At 42.3% G+C, this 19,279-nt stretch overlaps 1 protein-coding gene across 1 annotated transcript in view; it reads right to left on the bottom strand.

The window, feature by feature from the left end:
* TTF2 (transcription termination factor 2) overlaps positions 1 to 19,056 on the bottom strand; it is a 43,949-nt gene extending 24,893 nt beyond the window's left edge. The window contains exons 1-7 of the mRNA XM_006161393.3: positions 18,093 to 19,056; positions 17,908 to 18,010; positions 15,482 to 15,568; positions 5,658 to 5,724; positions 3,286 to 4,281; positions 2,869 to 2,983; positions 2,139 to 2,303 (exon numbers count right to left, since the gene is read on the bottom strand). Of these exons, the coding sequence (XP_006161455.1) occupies positions 2,139 to 2,303; positions 2,869 to 2,983; positions 3,286 to 4,281; positions 5,658 to 5,724; positions 15,482 to 15,568; positions 17,908 to 18,010; positions 18,093 to 18,249 (1,690 nt within the window). The 5' untranslated portion in view covers positions 18,250 to 19,056. The remainder of the gene's footprint in view (positions 1 to 2,138; positions 2,304 to 2,868; positions 2,984 to 3,285; positions 4,282 to 5,657; positions 5,725 to 15,481; positions 15,569 to 17,907; positions 18,011 to 18,092) is intronic.
* Between the last annotated feature and the right edge of the window lie 223 nt (positions 19,057 to 19,279).

The following is a 19,279-nucleotide window of genomic DNA, read 5'->3' as shown; positions in this document are numbered from 1 at the left end:
GTCCTGGATCATGGGGAAACACATGCCTGGTGTGCTCAGGAGAGTCTCTGGACTTGAACCAGGAACCTTCACATGTAAGACTGTCTAGCAGGGCAAGGAGTTTTACCTCTGCACCACCATCCAGCCCCTCCATTCTCTCTTCTGAATCACAATTATTATAATATGGGACAAAGTAACAAAACATAATGAAAATATCAGATAACTTGCATGTTTGGTAAATTTTTTTCAGCTTTAAAGAGGTGGCAGAGGGGGCCAGCAATAGTGTGGTGGTTGAGTAGTGCTGGACTCCCACATGGTCGATCATAGTTCAAGTCCTGGACCTGGCAGCTTGCTTTCTCACTTTCTCCCTCTCTCACACTCTGTCCCTCTCTGATCAAATTTAAAATAAATAAATACCTAAGTAAGTAAGTAAATAAATAAACAAACCCTGTATGTCTCCTCTCAATATATACCGAATGTCTGCATTCTATGACAGAAACGGAAAGATCTGAAGACATAACAATAGAGAGGACAAGTGCAGATAGTAGATACCAGGGAGTGGGAGTGGATGGTGGCAAACTGGTCAGTGGGAGGGGCTCAGGAAAAAAGCATTTAACAGCATTTAACTTTACAAGAATGTAAAGTTCTTTGTTGAAAACGATGTATATGGTCATATCCTTGATCTGATTATGACGCCCTGTATGCATGCTTTGAAAAACCATATTGTACTCCATAAGGATAAACAACAATTAAATGTAAATAAGAGATTATAAAATCAAATGAAACTAGAAAAAATGTAAAACTACTTTAAAATGGAATTCTTTCTAAAACATATTACATACCTTTTTTTTAAACCTTAATATAAGCAACACACTTCCTTTTTTTTTTTTGAGAGGTTTTTGCTATAGGGCGCGTGTGCTCACCAGAAAGACAGAGAGAGACAGAGAGATAGAAAGCGAGAAATCACCCCCCCCTGGGGGGGATGGTCACGCCGCAATCCCTTCTCCTCCATTCTCCTCTTGGGATCTTGGGCACGCATGCACACACACTCAGCATGAGTTTAAGCCACCAGGTCCTGGACTTGAACCGCAGTCGACTACATGGGAGTTCAGCGAAATAGCTATTATGCTAACTGCTGGTCCCTATAAGCAACACACTTTAATTGCGCTTTGGGTGACTTAGTCACCACTGGGTTTACAAAACGCAGAGGCAGTGACATGGCAATGCTCCCCAAAAGCCTCCTGAGCAGCCAAGACTGTTCTGCTACTTAAATGAGTTTGTGTTCTCTTTTCCATTTTGGAGTGATCTTAGCTTCAAAAAGGACCAAGTCTGGGGGACCAGCAGTTAGCGTAATGGCTATGTCGCTGGACTTCCACATAGTCGACTGTGGTTCGCGTCCTGGACCCGGTGGCTTAAAACTCACGCCAGGCGTTTGTGTATGTGTGCCCAAGATCCCGAGAGGAGAATGGAGGAGAAGGGATTGTGGCGTGACCATCCCCCCTGGGGAGTGATTTCTCGCTTTCTGTCTCTATGTCTCTCTCTGTCTGTCTGGCGAGCGCACGCGCCCTATAGTGAAAACCTCTCAAAAAAAAAAAAGACTGAGTCTATTCCTTAACTCCCTGTAATTACTGCTCTTCAGCATTCTCCACCTCTAGCAGTTCTCATCTGGGAGAAAACTGGCTTTGGCTATTCTAGTTGGTGCCAACCTACCAGAGCTCCTATTTCCTGACCAGCAAACTGACCAATCACATGACACAGGTAAGGCTCTGACTGGGATCTTCATACCAGTTACTCCTGATTTCAAACCTGTCTGGGAAGTTCAGATAAAAATATCTAGCTAAATAGGTGTTACTGCTTCCTGCGAGTCTCTGAGTCTTCACTCAAGTTGACCTATCTACCTCATAATACCATGAGCTAGAATTTTCCTTCACAAACTCTGTTTGACTCTTCCATGCTGGCCACTGGACTGATTGATCATCATTAATGGTAAACGAAGAGTCTAGTCTCTGGCCTCACAGAGAGCTAAGTGGCCTTGTGAAAGCTCTCCTGAGTCTCACAATCTTCACTATATTACAAGTCAAGAATGACTTCTCCTTTTAGGAGGCAGCACTTAACTCCTAGGGACAGCTATTTAAGCAGGGCCAGGCTGTAGATCTTACCTCCATAGCACTGACTGAATCCTCTAGCAGCTTCCTGGCAGGCAGACACGGGCTGCCAATCATGACCTGGAAGGGGTTGTGGAGGCACGAGGTGGGGAGGGTCACTGGCACTTTTAGTTAAGTTTCTCTGTTGTGGTATTTGAGTGTCACTCTTCTCTTTCATTTCTGTTCAAGAAACAAGCAAAGAACAGATTAAAGTTCAGAGAATTGAAGAGACTATATATGTGAAAGTGAGGTCAGGAGACAGTGGAATCATCTCCATTCCAATAAGCTGGAAAGGCTTCCTAGAGAACATAGGATTTTTAACAGGTGCTTAAACAATGGGTAAGAATTTAAATTGTAAGAAATAGAAAACTTTTACAAATCATAAGCATAATTAAAAAGAAAACTCAGAAGCAGATAATAAAATGGAAACATGAATTAATCAACGCATTACCAAAATGGCTTCCCAATGTCTCTTATAAAGTTCACACCAGGAGCCAGATGATAGTGCAGCAGTAGTACAACTGAACCTACACGGAAAGATCACAGGTTCAAATCCTGGGGCATCTCTGTATATAACAGGCACCTGTAGGCCTGTATTCAGGCTGACTGAGGTTGGGGTAGGCTGTGTTGTAAAGATCATTTTAGGGGTGCCCATCTCTCTCTCTCTCTCATGAAAGGAATACATAAATAAACTTAAAATGAAAAGCCTTACACAAACCCCGAGTTCTGGAATATAACCGTTTACCTTGCTCTGGGGAGATGGCGAGAGTACTAAGTGCTTCCTCCAACCCCTGGATTTGCTTGAGCAACTTCTGACCCTTGTCTGGAAGAGCCTGGGTGTTCACTGACGCCAATATGCCCTGAAAAAACAGATCTTCCAAAATGGATCCCTCTTCTCAAGTTGTTAGAAGGACAATTTCAGATTAAAATCACCTAAAATGCCAAAACTCTGAAATTATAATCTTTTAACTATGTGTTCAAAAACTGCAATTTTTTTGTAAACCCAGCTGGCTTATCAATCCTACAAACATGGAGAAAGGCAGGAACTAAACATTCACCTATAAAACCTTCACATGAACATGTTATTCTTCTACAGGGGTCTCAGCCCTGCCCAAAGCAAGCACTGCTCTGACCTTAAAACCAAACCCAAGTCCCCAGTTACCTTCTTTTGTTTCAGTTGGGTGGTGAGGAAAGCACGTTGGGCTGCTGGGTCTGATGGTTCTGTCCTCTTCGAAATACTTGGGGCGGGAGATATTTGTCTTTGTACACTTTGATCAGGGAATTGTAGGTTCTTCTGTGAATCCACAGTCAAGTCAAAGAGTAGGGGGCTGCTGGACTTAGAGGAAGCTACATCATCATCTTCCTCACTATCATCGCTGATTACGGTAGCTTCACTCCCCTCTCCCAGGGAAAGCACTGGAGCTGCTGGTGCAGCCTGGGCCACGGGTCCTACAGGGACAGACACATCACAAGTCTCCAGGGACACCTTGAAATGCCCCTGTGGCAGCCTTTTTGGGATGGACTGCGGTTTTGGGTCACCCTTTGCCTTTGGTTCTTTGGCCTCCTGGTTCTTGAGGGGCTCCCTGCTGTGCTGTCCCCTGTTCTGGGGCTTGCTTACTGAGTTCTGACTGTGAACATTTCGAGGCAAAAGCTGGGTTTCCTTTTCTCTCAGAGGTTCTGATTCTTTTCGGGCATCTTGAATTTTCTGATTTGATCGCTCCTGATGAGATGCAGGTGGTCTTCTCAGCTCGTTATCATGATGCTGGGTGGGTTTAATTTCAGAAAAGTTCCTTTTATGTGTGTCTCCAGGCTCCTTGGCTTCACACTGAAGCTCTGTCCTCCTCACTTGCTTCTTCTCTTGAACTACATGCTGATTCTTCTTTATTACCAGGCCAGATGATGGCTCTTTGTCCAACCCACGGTTAGATTCAGGCTTCTGTACCTTCTTCTGGTCAAAGAGCTGGTCTCCTTTTTCCCTTGGCTTCTTATCAGACATCTTTTGCTCACCTTCACCTTTGATAAACTGCTTCCAGAGAACTGGTTCTTGATTCTTATCAAGTACCTTGAATGGGTTTCTCTGCTGGCTGGAAAGATGATGAAATGACTCAGATGCATGCTGAGACTTACTGGTTACAGAATGTTCTTTGAAATTAGGATCCTAAAAACAATTAAAATAATTAATCTCAGTAAAATATTAATATAACCTTCATATCTAGAATGCCTTGTTTCAGAGGAAATGGGAACTCATCAAAAGCAGCCCAATATTTCTGAACATTACTAGGATCATTTCTGCATCTAGAAAAGACGATATGCCAAAACTCACAAAGTATTAGTTTCTTAACAATATTTTCAGTGCTTGGTTCTTTCTCTGTTCATGATCATACTTTTCCAGGACTCAAGGGATAGTTCCTAAGCCAAGGTGCTTTTAAATCACAATAGCTGCAATGTGTACCTCTCACTATATTTTAAAAAATTTGATAGAAGGAAAAAAAAGTTTAAAAAAGGGAACTGTAGTTACTGTAATGGCTGTGTCACTGGACTCCCATGTAGTCGACCGTGGTTCGAGTCCTGGGCCCAGTGGCTTAAACTCACGCCAGGCGCATGTGTGTGTGTGCCCCAGATCCCAAGAAGAGAATGGAGGAGAAGGGATTGGGGCATCTCCCCTCTGGGGGTGATTTCTCGCTTTCTGTCTCTCTGTTTCTCTCTCTTTCTGGAGAGCACACACGCCCTATAGCAAAAACCTCTCCAAAAAAAAAAAAATGATAGAAGGCATGTGCACTCACCAGAAAGACACAGAGTGGGGAAAAATGAGAAAGCCTCCCCTCATGGGGCATGGTCACACAATCCCTTCTCCATTTCTCCTTTGGGAGAAATTCTTGGGATTTTGAGCATGCACGCACATGCACTCAAAGTCACCTGAGATCCAGCCATCGTATCTACTATGCCACCAATCGGCGCAGCATCCTCTTACATGAACTTTTCTCCAAACCTAAATAAATACTGTCCTACTATGCCTGCTTTGATGTTCGGCCTTAGGAAGGTTTCACTGTAGGAATGTAGCATTGGGAGTTAAAGCTGAATCTCTAACAAAACAAGCCTTGGCGCTTTCCCTGGGCCTAGCTCCTCACACACTGGGTATCTGTACGGCTTACCTAGTGCCAACGCTCGATGAGTTTATGAATTACACTTAGCTTACACCAATATCAAGCAGATACTGATCTATAAAATGATGCAGAAGTTAGTCAAGGAAAACTAATTTCTCCCTAAACAGGAGAACACTGACTGCATCTAAGACTTTGAAAAATATTTATGTGAAACAGGAGGCAAATAAATTAAATCCTGAATACAATCAAATGGTCATTTGAGTTTCTATCAGGATCTATCTTGCTTAAAGCAAAGAACTGTCTTTCAGAGTCTGATGAAGACCAACCAGTTTTGGGGGAGTTTGAGGTCTTTTCAGGTGATGTCACATATTAAACAGTCTTAACACAGCAGTCAAACATAGATGTTTGAAAACGGACGACTAATTCCTACCTGCCACGGGACACTTCCACACCAGTGCTTCCCCTCTGCCTTACTTCTACTGCATCGGAAGAACAATCTGATGAAATGTAAAACACAATCGAGGTTGTGAGAATCCATTACAACAGCAGTTAAGTTTGTTTTTAATCCATGAAAACACCTTGCAACTATTTGATATTGGTTTTGAGGGTCACATGAAATAATTACTCATTTTTATTTGTGTGCATAGGTTTTTAAAAAAAATTTTAAAGAGATTTTTTTGTTATAGGGTCCGAGAGCTCTCCAGAGACACAGACAGGAAGAGACAGACAAAGTGAGAAATCACTCCTCAGGGGTTGCCCACACCACAATCCCTTCTCCATTCTCCTCTCAGGATTTTGAGCATGCATGCACATGCACCTTGAGTGAGTCGGAGGCTACCAGGTCGGGAGTCAACTGCAGTTGACTATATGGGAGTCCAGCACCTTAACCACTATACCACCTGCTAGCTCCCTGGGTGGGTAGATGTTTCTTAGACAGGGCCTCAGGGGTCTCGGAATTCCTCAATCTTCCTTGCCTCAGTCTCCTGAAGAGCTGTGACCACAGGCTCACAACACCATGCCTAGCTCTTCAGGGTGGGCCGAGAATCTAATTTAGGTCTCCCATGTGGCCTCAGCCTGCCAAGCAGCAGTATACATTATGGCTGCCGTGGCTGAGCTGAAGCCAACTACTTTGATGCCCACATGAAAAAATTCTTCACTATTCAGGACATTTATAGGGGCTAAGGAGTCAAAGAATAAAAGACATCAGGGTAAGCAGAGAATATCAATAAATATTTATTCTTTTTACTCTTTAAAAATGATGGAAATAATACACTGATCAGCAATGGCTGTTAAATCAGAAAAAATAGCAATAACCAGACATTGTGTGCCCTGCAGAGAGGCCACAATATTACCTATAAAGTAATCTGGCAAAAATAACAAAGAAGGGGCCAGCAGATGGTGTGATGATTAAAGGTGCTGTACTCCCACATGGCCAACCACGGTTCGAGTCCTGATCTGGGGCTTGCTTTCTAACTTTCCCTCTCTCTCTCTCTGCCCCTCTCTAGTCAAATAAAAATAAATAAATGAAACAAAGAAAAACCACCTAAGCCAAACCAAACCCTAACTCAAACCTGATCGGAACTCTAGATTTAATATCCAATTTATAGGAAGTCCAAATAGAGGAGCGCATAAAACTAGACCGTGGGGATGTAATCTGCAAAATCTTGACAGTGGGAAGTGCTGTGGGACAATCTGATTCCTTCAACAGTGAAATTACAAGGCATAAGAGAAGATGGAGGGATGGGCCAGCAGATGGCATAGCAGATACGTTGCTGAAGTCTCACAGGGCCAACTGAGGTTAAGGCCCAGACCTGGTGGCTTGAAAATCATGCCAGGCATGTGTGTGTGCATGCCCAAGATCCCAGGAAGCGAATGGAGAAGGGACTGCAGTATGGCTATCCCCCCGAGGGATGATTTCTCACTTTCCCTCTCACTGTCTCTGTTTCTCTCTCTCTCAGGTGAACAAAAGTGCCCTAAGGCAAAAACATCTTAAAAAAAAAAAAAAGAGAGAGAGAGAGAAGATGGAAGGGAAACTTAGGAGACAAAAGACAGATGGTGTAGCAGTAATATTGCACAATGCTGAACCCAGACAGAGGGTCCCAGTTTCACATCCCAGAGTTTCCTGTCCATGCTGGGTGTGCATGTGTTTAACTGTGATCCAGGCTGGCTGAGGCTGGGGGTGGACTGGGACATGAGGGCCCTATTTGAGGTGCCCCCCCCGCCCATCTCTGATAGGAAAATAAACTTTAAACAAAAAAGACACACTAACCAAATTGATTCAGATTTGTGGACCTTATTTGGATCCTGATTTAAACAGGTAAATTTTGGGGGGGAGGGAGAGGTTTTTGCTATAGGGTGCGTGTATTCGCCAGAAAGACGAGAAACAGAAGTGAGAAACCACCCCCAATGGGGTTGGCCACGCCACAATCCCTTCTCCTCTTGGGATCTTGGGTACTCATGCACATGCGCCTGGCTTGAATTTAAGCCACCAGATCTGGAACTTGAACCGTGGCTGACTACATGGGAGTCCAGCAACATAGCCATTACGCCAACTGCTGGTCCCTAAACAGATCATTTAAAAAACAAAAAGCTGTTTATGACATTTATGGATCTACTAGAAATTTGTATACCAAGTGGCATACACATTTAAAAAGAGTCCACATCTTTTAGAGTAAATATTAAAATATTTATAGAGGAAATGACGTTATCTGAGACTTCTTTCAAAACACAGCAAGAGGCAAGGTGGGGGGTGAAATGGGCAAGGTATATACAGAACAAGATTAATCATGAGTTGGCAACTGTTGAAGCATGTGTGCTGTATTATCCTGTCCTCTCTACTTCTGTATGTATTTACAATCTCTTCCTTAAAAAGAAAAAAGAAAGGCCCAGCCTGGTGGCACAGTAGACAGCAAAGTGAACTGCAGTGCTGTAAACCACAGGCATCAGGGTAAGCAGAGAATATCAATAAATATTTATTCTTTTTACTCTTTAAAAATGATGGAAATAATACACTGATCAGCAATGGCTGTTAAATCAGAAAAAATAGCAATAACCAGACATTGTGTGCCCTGCAGAGAGGCCACAATATTACCTATAAAGTAATCTGGCAAAAATAACAAAGAAGGGGCCAGCAGATGGTGTGATGATTAAAGGTGCTGTACTCCCACATGGCCAACCACGGTTCGAGTCCTGATCTGGGGCTTGCTTTCTAACTTTCCCTCTCTCTCTCTCTGCCCCTCTCTAGTCAAATAAAAATAAATAAATGAAACAAAGAAAAACCACCTAAGCCAAACCAAACCCTAACTCAAACCTGATCGGAACTCTAGATTTAATATCCAATTTATAGGAAGTCCAAATAGAGGAGCGCATAAAACTAGACCGTGGGGATGTAATCTGCAAAATCTTGACAGTGGGAAGTGCTGTGGGACAATCTGATTCCTTCAACAGTGAAATTACAAGGCATAAGAGAAGATGGAGGGATGGGCCAGCAGATGGCATAGCAGATACGTTGCTGAAGTCTCACAGGGCCAACTGAGGTTAAGGCCCAGACCTGGTGGCTTGAAAATCATGCCAGGCATGTGTGTGTGCATGCCCAAGATCCCAGGAAGCGAATGGAGAAGGGACTGCAGTATGGCTATCCCCCCGAGGGATGATTTCTCACTTTCCCTCTCACTGTCTCTGTTTCTCTCTCTCTCAGGTGAGCAAAAGTGCCCTAAGGCAAAAACATCTTAAAAAAAAAAAAAAAAGAGAGAGAGAGAAGATGGAAGGGAAACTTAGGAGACAAAAGACAGATGGTGTAGCAGTAATATTGCACAATGCTGAACCCAGACAGAGGGTCCCAGTTTCACATCCCAGAGTTTCCTGTCCATGCTGGGTGTGCATGTGTTTAACTGTGATCCAGGCTGGCTGAGGCTGGGGGTGGACTGGGACATGAGGGCCCTATTTGAGGTGCCCCCCCCGCCCATCTCTGATAGGAAAATAAACTTTAAACAAAAAAGACACACTAACCAAATTGATTCAGATTTGTGGACCTTATTTGGATCCTGATTTAAACAGGTAAATTTTGGGGGGGAGGGAGAGGTTTTTGCTATAGGGTGCGTGTATTCGCCAGAAAGACGAGAAACAGAAGTGAGAAACCACCCCCAATGGGGTTGGCCACGCCACAATCCCTTCTCCTCTTGGGATCTTGGGTACTCATGCACATGCGCCTGGCTTGAATTTAAGCCACCAGATCTGGAACTTGACCCGTGGCTGACTACATGGGAGTCCAGCAACATAGCCATTACGCCAACTGCTGGTCCCTAAACAGATCATTTAAAAAACAAAAAGTTGTTTATGACATTTATGGATCTACTAGAAATTTGTATACCAAGTGGCATACACATTTAAAAAGAGTCCACATCTTTTAGAGTAAATATTAAAATATTTATAGAGGAAATGACGTTATCTGAGACTTCTTTCAAAACACAGCAAGAGGCAAGGTGGGGGGTGAAATGGGCAAGGTATATACAGAACAAGATTAATCATGAGTTGGCAACTGTTGAAGCATGTGTGCTGTATTATCCTGTCCTCTCTACTTCTGTATGTATTTACAATCTCTTCCTTAAAAAGAAAAAAGAAAGGCCCAGCCTGGTGGCACAGTAGACAGCAAAGTGAACTGCAGTGCTGTAAACCACAGGGCTGACAGCAGGTGTAGAGACCCAGGTGGGCTGGAAAACACTCCGGGTATGTGTCTTGAGGTCCAAGAGCCTGAAGAGAGCTTGAGGACTGAAGAAAGCGTATCAAGGCATGACAAGGCTTTGGGAAGGGTACTTTTCCCTCTCTCATTCATGTTATCATGAATAAAATAAGTATACTTAAAAAATAAAAAGACTGGGAACCAGCAGTTAGCGTAATGGCTATGTCACTGGACTCCCACATAGTCGACTGCGGTTCGTGTCCCGGACCCGGTGGCTTAAAACTCACGCCGGGCGCGTGTGTGTGCGTGCCCAAGATCCCAAGAGGAGAATGGAGAAGGGATTGCGGTGTGACCATCCCCCCTGGGGGGTGATTTCTCGCTTTCTGTCTCTATGTCTCTCTGTCTGTCTGGCGAGCGCATGCGCCCTACTATGAAAATCTCTCAAAAAAAAAAAAATAAAAATAAAAAAATAAAAAGACTGATACAGCTTTAACACACCTGTGCAAAACAGTCCCTGCACAAACACAGCCCATCTTCCAGGTATACCAGAGATGGCTACGTCATCTTGTTCTCTAAATAAACCATGCACTCTCCAGCTCACCAGACTTTGAGTCTGAGAACACCCCTCTCCACCCAAAGGAGATCTTCTTCATCCCTATTTATCCACCATCTCCCCATCTCCAGCTGTTGAAGTCCCACTGGTCCCTCCAGGTTTAGTTTAATTCATACCTTCTTTGCAAGGTTTTCCCACATACCCTTCACTGTTCATCCACTGAACTGCTTTTGTAGTTTTGCTGTATTGTTATACTTCAGAAGAGGCCTACTGGCCCAACTCTACTTTCAGCAACTAGAGAGTGATAACCATATTATAATCTTTTTATTCCCAACTATGCCTTGCCTTTTGTATATAATCATTAAGTATTGCAGAATAAAACAGACCTGACTTTTTTATTTCCTAAAGCAACTCCTTGAAAACTTTTATAAATAAAATATATAAATTAAGGTTTTATTTGTTTGTTTTTGCCATACAGTGTGTGTGCTCACCAGAGAAAGAGAGAGAGAGAGAAAGAGATGGGGAGGGGAGTGAGAAATCATCCCCTGGGGGGATGGCCATGCTGTAATCCCTTCTCCTGGGATTTTGGGTACACATACGCCTAGCGTGATTTTCAAGCCACCAGGTCTGGGACTTGAGCCTCAGTTGGCCTTGTGGTAGTCCAGTGCCCTAACCACTATACCCCCTGCTAATCCTGTAAAATACATATTGTTGAGGTGGTGAGGTACTCAATCAAAAAGTTCTGTCCCACTGGTCTATGAATCTTATTCTTCTGCCAGTACTGTGCTGTTTTTATTACTATTACTTTATAGTGCATTTGGAAATCTGCTCAAGATAGCTTTGGCTGTTCAAGGCCTTTTGTGATCCCATACAAATTTTATGATTTTTTTTCTATTTTTGGAGGAATGTCATTGGTGTTTTGATAAGTATCACATTCAATCTGTGGACCACTTTTAGCACTATAGGTTTTTTTTAACAATATTGATTTATCCAGCCCATGCACAAATCCTTGGTTTTTTTATTGCCTGTGCACAGAGGTCCTTGGTTGAAGGGCCAGTCAAATGCTACTGAGCGGTACCATCTGCTGTTTAAGTTAGAGAACTACACACAAACACAGCTAGAGTGCAAGGCATGGAAAATGGACGTCCAAACCTCAGTTTATACCTCTCTTCCATTACTCTGCTGCACCTGTGTCCTCGCTAAGTTAAGTTAAACATAATTAAAGAGTGTAAAATACTTAAGTTTCCAAAAAGAAAACCCAGTTTGCAGAAGAAAAGGCTGTATTCCTCAAGATCATTCTCCAGAGTTCAGGGACTCTGGCTGAACACCCCTACTGCCTGCTAAGAAAGCCAACAACCACAGGCTTCTCTATTTCTGTTCAAATTTCCAGCCTGCACCCTATCAGAGTACCTGTTTTCCTTTTTTTTAATTGTTGTTTCTGTTGTATGTTAAGTACTGTATTTTATTTGTCCTTAAGCTTTTTTAAGTTCAAGTAAGTACCTCTTAGTGCTCTAGATTTGAGCTAAAATAAGTTTTCTGTCTTAAAATAATAACCTCTCAGCATCTTCTACCTAGCATAAAGCATGTTAATGACAAGTTCTCAAAATCCTGTCTTCAACCTAGACATTTCTTCAGAGCTGTACATCATTTCTAGCTGGTTTCACATACACTTTGCCCAAAGCCATTTGTGTAAACCCCACACCTCAGTCCTTTACTGATCATAGCTTTTCATAAATTGATCTACACAGATTCAATGATCCCAACTGGGTTTTCAGTGGAAATTTTAAAAGTTGATTCCATATTTTATATGGAAATGTAAAGATCCTAGAACAGCCAACACAGTCTTGAAAAAGCATAGTCAGAAGAGTCACACTATTTTATCTGATTAATTATGTAAGGATAGGCAAATAGATCAATGGAACAGGGTAGTAATCCCAGAAATAGACTCACGCATGGAAGATCAATTGAGTTTTTTTTTAAAAGATGCCAAGTATTTCAATGGGGAAAGAAAAAATCTTTAAAGCGTGATGCCAAGGCAATTGGATAACATAGTAAAAGAAAAATAAATTAAACTCCATCCTATTTCATACAGTATACAAAATTAATTAGAAGATAACAGACCTAAATGAAAAGGTTATTTAAAAAAAAAGAAAGAAAGAAAGAAAAAAGAAAGTTATAAAGCTTCCAGAAGACCCACTGGAGATACTTGTGATCTTGGGCTAGGCAAAGATTTCTCAGAGAGAAGACAAAAAGTACAAAAGGCATGAAAAAATGGTAAGTTGGACCTTATAAAAATTAAAAATTTGGAGCAGCAGGAGGTGTGGTGGTTATGGGGCTAGATTCCACGGTTAGAGTTCTAGACTGATAGTTGAAAATCACACAGATATGTACGCATGTTTGCTCAAAATCCCAAGAGGAGAATGGAGAAAGGATTACGATGTGGCCGTTCCTCTCTCCCTGCCCCTGGGAGGGGTTAATTGTTCAGTTTCTCTCTCTCTCTGTTTCTCTGTCTCTCTCCAGTGAGCACATGTACCCTATGTACCCAAAAAAGATTTTTTTAATTTTAAAATAAGAACTTTTGCTTTTCAAAAACCAGCTACTGGCTGGCCACCACAACCACTTTAGCCTAATGGTTAAGGGAGCCAGGTTCCATAGGACAGACCATGTTTCAAATCCCAGCTCCTGTGGCTTAAAAAACACATGTGTCCAAAATTCTGACAGGATGGGGAACTGGAGGAAAGGGATAACAGTGTGACCATGCCCTACTGGGAGGTGGTTTCTTTCTCTGGCAAGTACATATACCCTCTAACCATTGGGGAAAAAAAGGTTAAGAAAATGAAAATCACAAACTGGAAGAAAATATTCACAATACAAATATCTGCCAAATAACTTATCAAGTTACACTGTATGATTCTATTTATGTGATAATTGCAAAATGAAAATAATTTTAGAAATGGAGAACAGAATCATGATTGCCAGAGGAGGGGAGGCAGATAGGGAGGGAGATGACTGTCCGAAAAGGACAGTAGAAGGGGTCTTGTGTTGACCCAACTTATTTAACATCTTGACTGTGCTAGCAGACACATAAATGTATGCAATTTATATAACTTTATATAAAATTGTATAAAATTAAATACATACATGCACACATACTAGATTAGTATAAGCAAAACTATCTTGGGACCAGCAGATGGCATAATGGTTATGTCACTAGACTCCCATGTAGTTGACTGCATATCAAGTTCTGGACCCAGTGGCTTAAAACTCATGACAGGTGAGTGAGTGTGTGTGAGTACCCAAGATTCCCCAAGAGGAGAATGGAGGAGAAGGGATTGCAGTGTGGCCAAATCCCCTCGGAGATGATTTCTCACTTTCTGTCTCTCAGAGAGTGCAAGTGTCCTATAGCAAAAATCTCTCAAAAACAAAGAAACAAACAAACAAAAAAACCCACAATCTTTACCAATAAGATAAGTGGACTATAACAATACGTGTCCTTTTTGTGATATTACACTAAGTTTCACAAATGTTGTCACTGGGGAACCGTGGTAAAGTTTACAGGGACTATCCACAGTATTCCTTACAACTATATGTAAATCTAAAATTGCTCGATAAAAATTTTAATTAAGGAGTCAATAGGTAGCCTAGTGGTTGAGGTACTGAACTCCTACATGGCTGACTGCAGTTTGAGTCCTGGATGCAGCAGCCTGAAACTCACACTGGGTGCATGTACATGCATGCCCAAAATTCTGAGAGGAGAATGGAGGAAAAGGGATTATAGTGTGGCCATCCCCCTCTGGGGGAGGGTGTGATTTCTTGCTTTCTCCTTGGTAAGCACATGCACCCTCTAGCAAAAATCTCTTTTAAAAAATCAATTAAAAAAAAATGGGCAAAAGGTTTAAATGGATACTTAACTAAAGATTATCCAATGGCAAATAAGCACATGAAATAAACAGTAGTACATTTATAAATGGAATTCAATTCAGCAGTAGACATTAAATAAAAGAAGTCAGACACAAATGCGTAAATGTAGGATTTCATGTATATGAAGTTCAAGAACAAGTAACACAAATCTAAGTGATACAAATCAAAACTAGTTGCTGATGACAGGGATGAGAGAGGTGGGATTAACTGGAAGAGGTCCGATGGCACTTACTAGGGTGATGTTTAGACTTGGATCTTGGTTGTACACATGGGCATATAGATTTCCCAAAACTCAACTGGCTGAACTCTTAAGATCTGTGCACCTTTCTATATGCGTAACTCAACTAAGAAGAGTAGTGCAGGCAGTACTCGGCTATGTAAAAATTATGAAGATAGTACTCAGATACCTTTATTTTGAGTGGGTGGATGAAGCATCTCGGCCCGTACCTTTCTGGCCAGTTTTCTCTCCTGAAGTCTCCAATTAAACATATGCTAAACTATTACTAAATTATATGCTTGCAATTCCTTGAAAACACCATGATACTTCATCCTTCAGCACCCTAATGCAATGTATTTGTCCATTAAATGTGACTTCTTTCTAACACTTAGTGAATTCCTACTTTTCTTTCAATATTTATGATAAATATTATCTCCCACCTATTAATACTTTCATACCCTTCTCAAATTCCCATCTAAAAGAATCTGGGGAAAATTATAAAAGGAAACTAATATTTATTGAATACTTAACATTTAGAAATGTCTGTGCATTATCTCATTCTATTTCCAGAATTAGAAAGTTGATGAGTGCCAATCATGAACAACTAGTGGGCTAATATTGGCTATATGAGAGGTGGAGAGTTGGAGAGGGATGGCAGTGGAGCTGTTTACCTGAAAATTAACCATAGGTCAGGCTGCCTGGATTATCTGGTTACTCAGCAGTTAGGGAGCAGAGGCCCAAAAGATACTCAATACTTAACATAAATACCATGCACTTTTAAAATAATGACTTTTAAAGAAAGATCCTAAAACACTCCTGTCTGCAAATCTTGCAGGATGCTGGGGAACAAGTACAGTACATTTGGGTGTTCCCTTTGACACTTACCTGTATTCTTTCTTGTCCTGTGGTGGGAGCAAACCCTGAAGCTCTACCACAAAATCCTCATGCAATAGACAATGAGAAACAGGAATACTAGGGGGAAAAATGGAAAACATTTTGTTTTAGCAGGCAAGAAACAAAGGCTGACAACCTAAGCTCAAAGGAAAATGACAGGTTTTAAACCAAGAGCCTATGTATGACCTTCCCCGAGTTTGCCTATCCTGTACGTTGTATTATCCATGTGAATTTATTTGGGGAAGGGTCTACAGCTTTTATCTTACTGCACTCCACCAAGTGAAGCATGACAATATATTGTTCTTGATGACTCAAAGGTTTAAAACTGCACTGTGCTATGTGACCTCCGTGTGAGAGCCCTAGGAACGAATGAAGGATTTAAGGCTGGCTCAGAGGCCCTACATGAATTTCCCCCAGGTTCTTCGGTTAGTTACCTTTCTCATAACCTTTACCTACCACAGTGTTACCCACACACCTACATCTAACAATGCACCTGATTAATTTGGTTCTTGTTTAAGTGTTTTAAACACTCCCTCCCAATTTCTTACTATGAAAAAATGTAAATATATGTAACATCTGAGAGTAAACAGGTTTGAATGGAGATTTAAAGAACTTTCCTATACTTGCGGCACTTTTCTTGGTCTGTATTCTGGTTGTCAGACACATCTCAAGTATTATTGAACTAGTTTGCAAAACAGTACATTTGTATGGGACTCCATATAAAAGCATGTTTCTCATAATGTAACTGAGTCTTATGTCACAATTAATGCTTAATTCCTGGGAACACTGATATTCTCACATTTCCCCAAACTTGACCTGGATACTGAATCTAAGCAGCTCAATAAATTTAGAAGCCAGAGGTAAATAGTAAACCCTGATGTAATGATATTGTTGATTTAATAGCTTGAGTATTTCTGACAGGTCCCTTCTATTTTAGATTTGGGAGACCAGCAAATGGAATAATGGTTACATTACTGGACTCCCACATGCCAAACGCAGTTTGAGTCCTGGATCCAGAGGCTTAAAACTCATGCCAGGCACATGTGTGTGCATGCCCAAAGTCCCAAGAGAATGGAGAAGGGACTGCAGTGTGGCCATCCCCCAGACTCCCAAGTGATTTCTTGCTTTCTGTCTCTCTGGCAAGCACATGTACCCTATAGAAAAAACTCAAAAAAAAAAAATTGGTACTGCTTTACTCAAAATCATTTTGTATTTAATTCAACTGGATCTCAGTAATCTCTAATTAAAAAATAAATACTTAAAGGGATTTAAAATTTTTTGTGAAAATGGATTTTCTATATCTGAAAAAGGATGAGGTCTTTTACTTAAATCCAAAACAAAACAAAGATATCAATCTCTAATTCATGAAAGGGAAACATAAGTTACTATACATGTTGAAAGGATACTTTTATTTTCTACAACTGATATCTATTACATACTTTACAAATGATACAGAGGGAAAAAAATTTCTCTACCAACTTCAGCTGCACAGAGAACAAGAAATATGTTTAAGGTAGTGCTCATTTTAAATTCACACAGAAAATTTACCTAGTACTGAGAAAACATTAACATTTGTTAAGGAATAGTATTAACTTGGGACCAGTAGATGGCATAATGGCTATGTCGCTGGACTCTCATATGGCTTAAACTCACACCAGGCGCATGTGCATGTGTGCCCAAGATCTGGAGAGGAGAATGGAGGAGAAGGGTTTGATATTTCTCGGTTTCTGTCTGTCTTGCTCTTTGTTTCTGGTGAACACATGCACCCTATAGCAAAAACCTCTCAAAAAAAAAAGAGAATAGTATTAACTTTTTCCTTTAGACAAGATGCTTAACATTTCTGGGTTTCAGCATTTCAAGTCTATAAAACCAAATAGCTGAGTCAAACTTCTGATGTTTCTTTCAAGAATACTAATATCTAAAGCAAAATATTTCTTTGGACTATCAATCTATTTAGATACAGAGAATCATTTAAAAAGCGGGAAGGTGGCTGACAATCTACCAGTGTTTTTCATCTCAAACATTTAAAAACAAGTCGGCACTAAGAATAATGCAAAAGAAGGACAAATTATTTTCTATAATGACTCATGTCCGTCCTCACTTCTTGCAAGGTGGGGTGGGGCTGTCCCAACAGGAAAAAGGAGTGGTTAAGGATAACGGCTGTGAAAACCGAGAAGGATCCTGATGTAGCAGGATTCTCCTTTTATACGTAGTGGAATATTCAGCCCAAAGAGGGAAGTAACACAGCCGGAGTCAGCGAAGCGTCCAAGTATTACCAACTGCTTAAAGGGTCCTGGGGCACCGCGGACCAGGGGCCCCACCACTCCTCGTCCCTGCGGTGCCGGACGGCGGGGAGCCCGCTGTTCCTCCGAGGACACCCTGGGCGGTTAGAGTAACGAGCTCGGCTCAAAACCTACTCGATGGCCCGCACGAAGCCGCACGTGTCTGCCCGGCACACATAGAAGCTCTTTCCTTTATTCGGACCTTCGCGGACTCCGGTCTTCAGAAAGCAGAGAGTCCCTGAGAAAAGATGAAGTTCAACAACGATTACGCCACGCTACGTGGACAGGTCCCAGGGAACCCTAAGACCCTAGCTCCGTACCATGCTCGGGACACCTAACCACTTCCATCGCGCTCCTGCTCCGGTCCTCCGCGAAGCCCCGCCCCCAACTCGGGCTTCCGCCTTTCAGTCCGCCCGCCCCCTTCAGGAGCCAATCATCGTTCAATAGTCTTTCCCTCCCGACGTTCTCTCTAGCCATTATCAGCCAATCCTATAGGACGTTTGCTTCGCTTCCACCAATCACAGCCGTCCTCAGGCTTGACGCGCGCCGAAATCAAATATGAAGCGAGGGGGCGTAGAAGGCTTGGCACTGGCCGACCAAGGCAGGGCTGAGGCTGTGGATGATTAGAGACTGGAAGGGCTGTGATGTGCAGGGCCTGAAGAGCGTTCGACAGTGATACAGAGGCGACCCTAGTTTACACCAAACCAAATGGCTGCCCTGGAGGTAGCGCTAGTTATGAGCTGCCGAGCGCTCGCAGCTCCGCGGTGGTCTCAGAGCTGCGCCTGCGGCGGGCGCTCGGGCTTTGTGCTTGTCAGTGGGGATGGAGAGATCTGGGAAAGCTACCCCCGCGGGCGGAGCCACTGCGTTTGCGGTGCTGGAGCGGCGGCAGCGGGCGTAAAGGAGGTGTCCTTTAAAGCTGCCGCGGAGAATGGAAAATTTGAGGTAGAGCTGGCGTAAAAACGTCTCCAGGATTCGCATCAATCCTTTAATTTGCGTAACGCTTTCAACTGCACCGTACGCTTACACATAACATTTCTCTTAACAAGCTGGTGAGATGGGCAGCACTGTTTGGAAGATCCCCAGAGACACAAAGAAGTTTGAGTGACTCATCCAAGGTCAAAGAGTTAGTGAGTGGGCGATCTATGGACAGGTGCACAGCCGTTGGTTCCAGGCTAGGCCCGCTTGGACCGCGCAGCTGCTTCCTGTGTGTTACTGGATGTTCTCTAGGCGTTCTTAGCGTGGGGACAACTGGCGGGAAATAGATCACCTTTGATGACGGCCAATTTTACTTTACGTCTTTTATATGCTCAAACTTTATCCACTAACAAGCTTTCGTAATTTAAAGAATCGAGAATAAAGTTGAATAAAAGAAAGAGGACTGTATATCCCATTGTAATCAAATGTATTACTAACAAAAAAAGGGGAAAATGCATGTCAGAGATTTATTGCAGTAGAGATGGTTTCGTGTTACAACCATTCAGGACCATATGTCCTGGACATATGGCGT

Source organism: Tupaia chinensis, unplaced genomic scaffold (genome assembly GCF_000334495.1).
Source record: "Tupaia chinensis unplaced genomic scaffold, TupChi_1.0 Scaffold138517_1, whole genome shotgun sequence".
Lineage (NCBI taxonomy): Eukaryota > Metazoa > Chordata > Mammalia > Scandentia > Tupaiidae > Tupaia > Tupaia belangeri.
This window is presented reverse-complemented; position numbering and strand designations above follow the sequence as displayed.